The sequence below is a fragment of the Habropoda laboriosa genome, unplaced genomic scaffold (assembly GCF_001263275.1).
Source record: "Habropoda laboriosa isolate 0110345459 unplaced genomic scaffold, ASM126327v1 scaffold23, whole genome shotgun sequence".
NCBI lineage: Eukaryota > Metazoa > Arthropoda > Insecta > Hymenoptera > Apidae > Habropoda > Habropoda laboriosa.
In genome coordinates this window covers 311424-321264 of record NW_017100140.1, presented here as the reverse complement: position 1 = coordinate 321264, position 9841 = coordinate 311424, and the positions used below count along the sequence as shown (strand labels likewise).

General features: G+C 44.8%; 1 protein-coding gene across 1 annotated transcript in view; it reads left to right on the top strand.

The window, feature by feature from the left end:
- The first annotated feature begins 276 nt into the window (after positions 1-276).
- Positions 277-9841, top strand: part of LOC108579853 (5-hydroxytryptamine receptor 2B-like) — a 39806-nt gene continuing 30241 nt past the window's right edge. The window contains exon 1 of the mRNA XM_017943477.1: positions 277-1377. Coding sequence (XP_017798966.1) covers positions 277-1377 — 1101 coding nt within the window. The remainder of the gene's footprint in view (positions 1378-9841) is intronic.

Here is a 9841-nt window from a genome sequence, read left to right as displayed (position 1 = left end):
CAAAGAGGGAGAAAAGCTGAAGTAGCCGCTCGGAGGAATTATCCTAGCAAAGGCAGCTATCCGCCACACAGCCATTGTCCGGTTTGACGACGATGACAACATCCTGAAACGGGCATGACGCCTCTGGCCTCGAGATGCGACGAGACCACTACCATCCTGCTGTTGCTACTACTCGAGCTGGCACCTGGTGCACGCTGTTACTCGCGCGCCTCGGCCCCCACGTCCGCCCCGACTTCGTCGAGATAGCATCTACAGTCGACGGCGAGGGTGCGAGTGATGCCGCTCCTCGACACCATTATGACCATCGACGCCGGCGGTAGTCCGACAAAGGCGTCCACCACCAGCGTCTTCGAGGAGAACATGACGTGGTCTCGACCAACACTCGGCGGCTCCACGTCTTCCACTAATCTAACCGACGACGAACAGCTACTGCTTCGACTCGCTGCTGCTTCGACGACGACGACGACACCGCGCGCCGTCGACCAAGGACCAAGTGAACGTACAGCTGCCACAGGGAACAACAAGACTAACAACGACACCAGCGTTGAGGTGGAGGAGGAAGAGGAGGGAGTTAGTAGCGGTGAAGGTGACTGTGCTTGCGTCAGATCGAATCTACCGTCAGGGACCAGACTGCCTTTCCTCGAGGTAGACGTGATTACAGGCGAAGGTAGCACGGTAACAGCTTTCGAGAACAGCACAGGTGTCGAGGCGAACGTCACCCAGGAAGAAGACGCGGAGGGACTAAGGGAGCTCGAACTGCTGTTCGGTCTAGGTGGCATGATGGAGGACCTGGGTGGTACGTTCAACAACTCCTTCAACGAGAGCCTCGAGTACGCTTGCAACGGTAGCCTGTGCAATGAAACCACGTACAGAGTGTACGGGGAGAGTTTGTATCCATCGGGATACACGCTGCCTCAGATCATCCTCGCGTCCATCCTAGCGACGCTGTTGATGATCGTGATAGTCGTTGGTAACATGCTGGTGATCATAGCCATAGCAACGGAGAAAGCGTTGAAGAATATACAGAATTGGTTCATAGCTAGCCTAGCTGTGGCCGATTTCTTTCTCGGTCTGGTGATCATGCCGTTCTCACTGGCCAACGAGATCATGGGCTACTGGATCTTCGGTTATTGGTGGTGCGACATTTACTCCGCCATGGACGTGCTCCTGTGCACCGCTAGTATCATGAACCTGTGTCTGATCAGCTTGGACAGGTTCTGGAGCATCACGCAAGCGGTGAAGTATCTGAAGAAGAGGACTCCCGCTAGGGCTGCTTTGATGATCGCTCTTGTGTGGCTACTGTCAGCGCTCGTTTGCATTCCTCCGTTGCTCGGCTGGAAGAGACCAACTCCCGCCGAAGAGTATCCCAAGTGCAAGGTAAGAAACTTCGTCTCTGGTGTATATTCTCTCTCTCTCTTCATAGAATTTTCATACAATTTATTCGCGACAAACATGGGTGGAGGAACAATGGGGCTGTGAAGAAACCGATGAAACACGTAGGAGACAATTATTTTACTAACCGGTTCGACGTTTAAACCACAATTTACTCGGACGAGGAGTGCGGAGGCGAGCACAATTCACGAGTTAATTATTATCCACGAAACCTAGGCACCCGTTGCAGATGACAGATTACGGGGTCGTGTTTAGCCTCTATAAGACACGGGGGGAGAATCAAGGGACGGAAAAGAGGCAGAGGAGCTAAGCTTGGCGATCCTGCGAATAACTATCGCCAGCTTTCTCTCTCCCTCCGCGTTTATCTTCCTTGAAACGGGGATCGTTGCGTTACTTGACCGTATAATTCGTCCACTTATCGCGGTGAAATCTCTCGATCGACCGCTTAATTACTTCCAGCCAGGTGAATTCATTGTTCGATCGCTGGGAGGAGATCTCACACGGAGGGGAGAGAGGGGGGGCGAAGTAGAATCAGAATTCAAATTTATCGGATCGGCTCGAGTTTATTCCACGATCGCGTAAGGTTAACGGGTTGCATTGTAAACCCCCTTGAAATCCTAGCTGCCTTTTGACGTCGAGCTCCGCTGCTCGTTATCTCCGGCGCAACGTCGAGCTGTCTGTTACGCGACGACTACCGATCCACCAACCGCTTCGGATGCTAAGTACACGTTCACGTCGACGTGATTTGAAAGGCATTCAAATCATTTTTAAACGCGCTCAATGCCTGACGTGTCTTCCACGTTGTCCGCCGTGATGTTGACTCCTTTCGACACAATGTGCGGTAGATCTGCCAGTTTCGCCTAATTGTTGGTAGTTCGTTTAATTTCTTTTACACAAGATTCTTTATACGTCCTGACATCTCTTTTTCTTTATTAAGGCACTAGGTTTACGGGCATTTCTCATATACCTGTTTCTACGGACACGTGTCGAATTGGCGTGTGAACGAAACCGCACATTTTCTTTAAAAGCAACACATTATACACTATTAACTTATACGCAAAACTATGTGATATTATATATTTATATCAAATTTATAATATGCATAAGTGGTAGGTGTAAGGGCTATCTGGTCTAAATAATACTTATCGATCCGTCCGTCGTTTGCGCCTCGTTCCTTTCTGGTCCGCCCTTATCAACTACACGCTTCCTAATTCGTTCTAATACAATCTCTTACATTCTTATTTAACGTGTCCTTATATACGTGCCTTGGCGCCCCTCTCTTGCCTCCGGGAAACCCTGGCACAAGTTGGGGGTTTCCTTACTTGACCCAGCCCTTAGCGCATGCGGGTGTCAAGGCGTTGGGACCTCTCGGTTAACGTGTCCTTATATACGTGCCTTGGCGCCCCTCTCTTGCCTCCGGGAAACCCTGGCACAAGTTAGGGGTTTCCTTACTTGACCCAGCCCTTAGCGCGTGCGGGTGTCAAGGCGTTGGGACCTCTCGGTCTGCGGGTCATAAACCAGCGCGAGTCCCAACACTCGCTCGACCATACTCTTACATAGGAGAGAAATTTCAAAGGTTTCCTTGTGAAATTCGAAATGCGTGAAAATCACGCGTCCCGTAAACCTAGTGTTAAGGAAAGCCTGGTTGATAAGAAACGAATTAGGATTGAACGACGCTATTTTTTTCAACCGTTAACAAATTTTATTCCGATGTCACAACGAGTTTGGTCGCGAGACAGATCTTTTTTCGGAGTGTTGTGTCATTTACGGGAAAGTTGGAGAGGCTGTGGTTATGGGTGTGTTTTGACTGTTTCGTGATTGGCGGAAAGTTTGGAAAATTTGGTTAACGGGAGGGAGTGACGAATAAAGTCATAAATGCGATAGAGCTGGTGAAACATATTTTCTGAAGGTTTCAAAGTTAAAGCGACATCGGTTGGCCTTATGGGTTCACTGCTGCTACTAGCTCGTCTAATTGTAGGGTTTAGGAATTTCCGAGGAATCGTTTTGAAATCTAGAAATTTTGAAATCTATTCAACTGCAATTTCTTTAGTAGGTAAAGCGTTCAAACGACTTCACCGAGATAAGATAGGATAGCCTTCTTACAATAATTTCTATTTATGGAATATTTGCGTTTCTTTGTACCTCGGCTAGCAATATGAGGAGTTTTAATCAAGAGCAACCCTCTGTATAGCGGTGTTGAAATTTTAATCCGTTCGAATGAAATTCCTTGGAAAAGAAATGAACAAAAGGGTTGGAATTCTCATTTTTTACGATTCCGCGGTGAACACGTTTCCAGAGGAAGCGTAGGATAACCAAAAAGTCAGAGTCCTCCGGAGTAGAGGCAATTTCCAAGCGAACTATTTTCACGGTGTATCATGTGGCGGTCACGCGAGAACACCAGAGAACACGGTGGACAAGGGAGTGAGAGGTATCGGGCGGTCGCCTTTTATGCAGCAGCGAAACCCACCCTTATCCTCAACCCCTGCAAACCAGCTTACGTTCGCCTCTACAAAACGCCGTGCAAGATTGGATTTCTATGCTCGACACTTTGCTCGGCGACGCTCACTCCTACAACTCTCTGTGTCATTTTTCCCCCATTCTTGTTTCCTACGAAATCAGGATTTCGTTTCAATGGAGACTCCGGCTTCTGTGTTCTGATCGACGGAACGGTACCCTCCATGTGGTGCAAAGTTGAAATTGGATAGAAAAATTGTGTAGACACGCTCGCCTCTCGGGTGAACCTTTTCGATCTTTCGGTTAAACAGATGCAAACTGCTTGGGAAGAATAATTTTAACCCTTTGATGACTGTTGGTTAATTCGAAAGTGTAGCTTTGATAGGAGGAATATTTGATAAAGAAAAGATTCAGGACGAAAATACTCGATTTTCCAGTTAAAGAGATTTGAGCTCTTGAGAAAAAGTAATTTAACCCTTTGACTGCTGGTAAATTCGAAAGTAGGTATAGATTCAATAGTCAGAGTATTTTGACTAACTCTGAAGCATCCTATAGACTCTCTCAGTTCTGATAAAGCAAAGATTCACACCGAAAACAATAAATTTTCCAGTTAAAGAGACTCGAGCTATTCAGAAAAAATAATGTAAGCCTTTGATGACTGTTGGTGCACTCGAAAGTATAGCGTTAATATTCAGAATATTTCAGGTAACTTTGAAACACCCTATAGTCACTCTCAGCTCTAAAAAGGCAAAGATTCACGAGGAAAAACACTCAACTTTTCAGTTAAAGAGATGTAAACTCTTGTGAAAAAATAATTTAACCCTTTGGTGAATGCTGGTAACTTTGAAAGTATAGCTTGAACATTCGGAATACTTCAAGAATCTTTGAAACACCCTATAGATAGTCACAGCTGTGAAAAGGCAAAGATTCGCGACGAAAACGCGTCCACTGCGAATTTCTGTGTGAAGAGTGGTTCTCCTGGACGTTCCAAGGAACACGGCGGTTTATCGTTCCCATTGATCACGTTGTTTGCCGCTAATTGGAAGGCTCCGCGCAACCAGGCTTAATTAAGCCTCGCGCTCGCGCGTGCCCATGACCGGAACTCGAACTTTTCTTTTTTTTTATATATATACCAGCAACGAAATTATCGAAATTTCTCCGGCGAAATTCGGGAAACTAGGCAACCGTCGTCAATACGAACATCGAGAGACTTTTCGCGGGGCTACCTGTTGTCGACGCGCCGATTCCGGCCGCCGCGATGCTAATAACCCTGAAGGATGGATGGCGGGAAAAGGTTTCGTGTTTCCCTCGTTAACCGCTTCTAGGCCAGCACGACCTTTTGTTGCCTTAACGACGCCGCATCGCGGTATCGTGTTCCGTTCGTTTCAATTTCGAAACATTTATGCATGCTTTCCGCGCCTGATATCCGAAAACTGACCTCCTTTGAATTTTTTTCTTCGCGAAACGAAAGAAGATACGAATGCAGAATTTTTTGCGACGCGTTTGCTAACATTTCCGGAGTCTGATAATATTTTCTTCGTCCTCCTTTCATTTCATTTCTGCTAATTAGAGAAGTTTCAGTTAGACGTGATCTTTGAATGCGACATACGATGATTAAAAAAATTATTGCTGTTGAAGTATTGTTTCTACACAAATGAAATTGGTATATTCTTGAAGTCTATGAAATTTGTGACAATTTGGGTGTAAATTTGATGAATAAAATTGAAAATTGACAAAATGACGGGCTTTCAAAGTTGAAAAACGTTCTACGCAGCTTAAAGGTATAGTTGGTGGAAGAAATGTAGCGAGCTCATAAATTAAAGCACGAAATAGCAGTACCAGAAGTCAGCCTACGATATTTTACGTACTTAAATTAAAACTGAGTCAAATGTAAGACTAAAATTTTGAATCCTCATCTTCTCAACATTCTCTCGATTATTTCTTTCACACGCTATACCAAAACTGCGAAAAAACACTTCCGCTCGTTTAATCCCGTACACCATAACCTTCCTCGATGCTATTCTCTCTCTTCCAAGCTGCCACGAACGAAGATAACTTGTTGCAGATTTCTCGTTCGAATAAACGTCGACAGGATGTGCAAAGAGCCGCGTTTCGGTGAAAATAATCGCGTTCCCTCCTCGAACGAAGTGTGCCGTGACACGGCGAGTTATTACGTGCACGCAAGTCACGAATTCCTCGCGAGTGTAACTGGAAGTCGGTGCAAAGGAGGCAGAGTAGATGAAATCGTGTGACAGGGAACAGGACGTCGCGCGACGCGGAATCAAGGGTTAAGCTTATCGCGCTAAGCCGCGCGTGTTGACTCAAGTCGGCATTAAGTTCGCGCGATACGCCAGGCTTTCCTCCCGTGTAAAATCCGCCCATTAAGCGATGGGTACGTGTAACGGGAGAACAACAGAGCGTGTCGCCGATGTGATGCTTTCTTAAGACGATTTGTTACCTCTTGGCTGCTATTAGGCGAGAATCTCGGGTGGGGAGAAGGGCTCGGTGTGTTTTTGAGCAGTCTTTTTGCGCTGCTCGTATGCTAATTTAGTTTTGTGTGAGTAAAATAATTTTGAATTTTTGAAAATTCTAAGACTGTTCCTCTTCATTGATATTAGGTCATTCCATGAGTGATTTCCTTCTTATACTACCTTATCTTCTTTTTATTTAATTTTTCTACGTTTATTTTACAATTTTTATTTATTTTCTCTAAGTTTGATTTACAATTTAATTTGGGTCTATACTACGTTGCTGAATGATTGGATTTGAGAAATAAAGGTAGGAGAGATTAAAGAATTGAACTGGGAATTAATAGCATATTACTGATCTACCACATTTCCCTGATAATTAGATTACCAACTGTTTCATTCCCTAGAAAATTTGTTAAATGGCAGAAACTTCAGAGACAGGTCACTTGAAATTAACATTAGATTTCGAAATCCAAAAGATTAGAGTGTTTTTGCAAAGAGAATTAAAAAATTTCCCAAAAAATGGCAAATCTTCAACACATTACTTTCGTATCAAAATTAGCCTTCCAAAGCGACATTACTCACAAAATGACCTAATATTCGCAGCAAAAGTAGACCATACCGAGGACTATCCCTCGCTATCGGCGGCCGACTTAAAAAACAGAAAGAAAATGAAAAATTCTCTGTTCCGTAATTACTTGAAAAATTCACGCTCCAATAATTGCGAAATAAGTTTCCATACTCGCGAACATTGAACAATCTTGAGAAATTCGTTTAAAAAATCTTCAAGCAAACCTAGCCGGTAGCTCACCTTTGACATCATCAAAATTACCGTCAAAAAGACGCCGCGCCGGCCTTAAAATCTCCAACGAAATGACAAAGAGTGAAACGAGATTAAGCCTGTTGGAAAGGGGGACGACGACGCGCCGTCTTTCGTCCGCTTCCGTCACCCTTCCTTTTTTTCTCTCCACCCTGTTCGTTCGGTACGCGGCGACTGGCAAAACTAATCGCGTTAAAAGATTGAAGCACCGGCCCGTCCCTGCGAATTGCCCTCCCTTCTTCAGCCTCTTCCATCAACGGGTATTTGTCGCTCTTCATTTGTCACCGGGATCCAGCCACGACTGGCCCGTCCCCAGACCGCGGGATTCTCTGTCAGTCCCGTAACACCGAGGCCACAGTGAATTACATTGGGAGAAAAATAGGAGGAGAACCTTAAGGAAGATTCATTTCCTTCTCGCCGCTTCTTACCTCTCGAAAAATCTGTCGGACGTGAAATTAGCGTTGCAGATTTCGCTGAATTTCTTCCTCGAAATCGGGATTAGCGGTGGAATTAAGTCCAGTTCCTACTTGGCTAGCCTGACATCTCCGTCTCTTCGACTCTTTGCTAATAATTTAGTAGCATCGTCTTATGGGGCACAGAAAACCATTCATTTTTCGTGTAAATATGTTTTTGTATCTTGTTGCGACCTGATTAGGACCCAACCAAGTCTCGGTTCGACGGATTATAGCAATAAACAACTTAGTCATCGACATCTCCGTCTCTTCGACTCTTTGCTAATAATTTAGTAGCATCGTCTTATGGGGCACAGAAAGCCATTCATTTTTCGTGTAAATATGTTTTTGTATCTTGTTGCGACCTGATTAGGACGCAACCAAGTCTCGGTTCGACGGATTATAGCAATAAACAACTTAGTCATCTGGCGGGAGCGTCGTTGTCAAACCCTTACCGAACCTCGTTCTATTCTTCCACGCGAACTTTCTCTTGTCCAACTCCTTCCCCCGGGTTAAGACTTGCCTTCGTCCTCGAGTAGCCCAAAAAGCGCGCATGTGGCATCCAGGTTTGCACGAGGACGAACGAATTTTCCGTTTCCACCACTTTCTCCACTTCTATCTTTATCTATCGCTACTCCTGTCTCCCTGTCCTAAGCACGCCTACACCTCCGGACAGTTTTTCCTTCACCGACCATCGCGACGTACCCGTCGAACCGCTGCCGCCGGGACAATTATGCACTTAGACTTTAATAAATTGAGGTGAAAACAGTGTAACGACGTTCCTCACCCACCTCAGTCACATTTGGCCGACGTTCGGCAGACCGCAATATACCCCCCGTGGACGCACCAGCGCGACACTCAGCAACGAAACAATTCGTTAACCCAAAAAGTCACAGTTTTCGTCGACCAATAGCAGAACACACCACGTTTTCCACCTCCATAACACAACCACCAATCAGAACCGACCTAATGTCTATATATACACCTACACACCTGAAAACCGTGAATCACTGTAAGACGATTGCACGAGACACATCGTCACGAAACGAACAATCTAAATTCAACTAAACATCTGTTCGGTTGTAAAAACCTAAATATGGTCAAGGCGAAGGTTTAGGCGACACGGCTCGCAATTTTACAAGGATTTCGGAAACCCTCTCATCTGGCCACCAGAAGCGGCAGCCTGCCGACCGACCGGAGGAACCAGGACTCGACCCTACAATATAACAAATAGTTTACAACAATAACCCCACCTTCTCGACACGACAGTCACCCCCGGAACACTCACTAAAATCCAATCAACACTCTTCAACCACCTCCACTACACATTTAAACAGCAAATAGAAACACACAGCAAGTTGATAAAATAGCACGCACAGACATTTTTCGGGAACAGTAACACAGACACTCAAACATTCATTACCAGTCTAATTTTCGTAACACGTCATACATCATTAAACTAGTTATAATAAAGCTATATCACTGTTCAATATTGTGTTGACACAATCACCAAATCATACAGTCCACTATCCAAGTGACCATTTCGAAAGACTTCACTGGACTTCACTGAAAGGAACCCAGTTCGAAGTCCGCGTCATATTATCGTCGCGGAAATAATCGTCGACGCTGTGACGCGACCAAACAACATCTAAAACACATCTAATCAAAACATCTCCAACATCCAAAAAGCATCTAACCCAACAACGAAGTTTTAATACACCTCGAACCAGCAAGAACAATCATCAACCTGCGCCAGAACTCCTGATCATACGATTTGATCAAGGTCCAGGACGCAACATATCTATTGTCATTTTGAAGATATACAGGGAATTGAGGTAGCACTTGTCTTTATTCAAGGGCTGTTTTCACCCCGGAAAAAATTGCCATATACTTCTCTCGAGGTCCCCTGCAAACCTGCAAATTTTGGTTAATTTAGTTAAATTTGGGAATTTGATTCGATGGGACGAATTTACCCGAGTAACGAGCGATTTCTGTTAAATTACGCTAAGAAGGAATCTGTCTGCAAAGTTTCGAAAAAATCGGAATTTTCGGGTTACCCAAGTTCCCTTTGTCAGTCAATTATCGCATAAAAAACGTGTAACTTTTATTCAAACGAGTTTGTTTAGCCCTCTTGTCACGCTTCTATAAATGGCTTTGTAAAGAAGCAAATGTGAATTTTCTGGAGGGAAGTTTTGGTATTTATTCTTTTCAAACTTAGAGGATATGGAATACAATTGCAGTGTAATAAGATACTT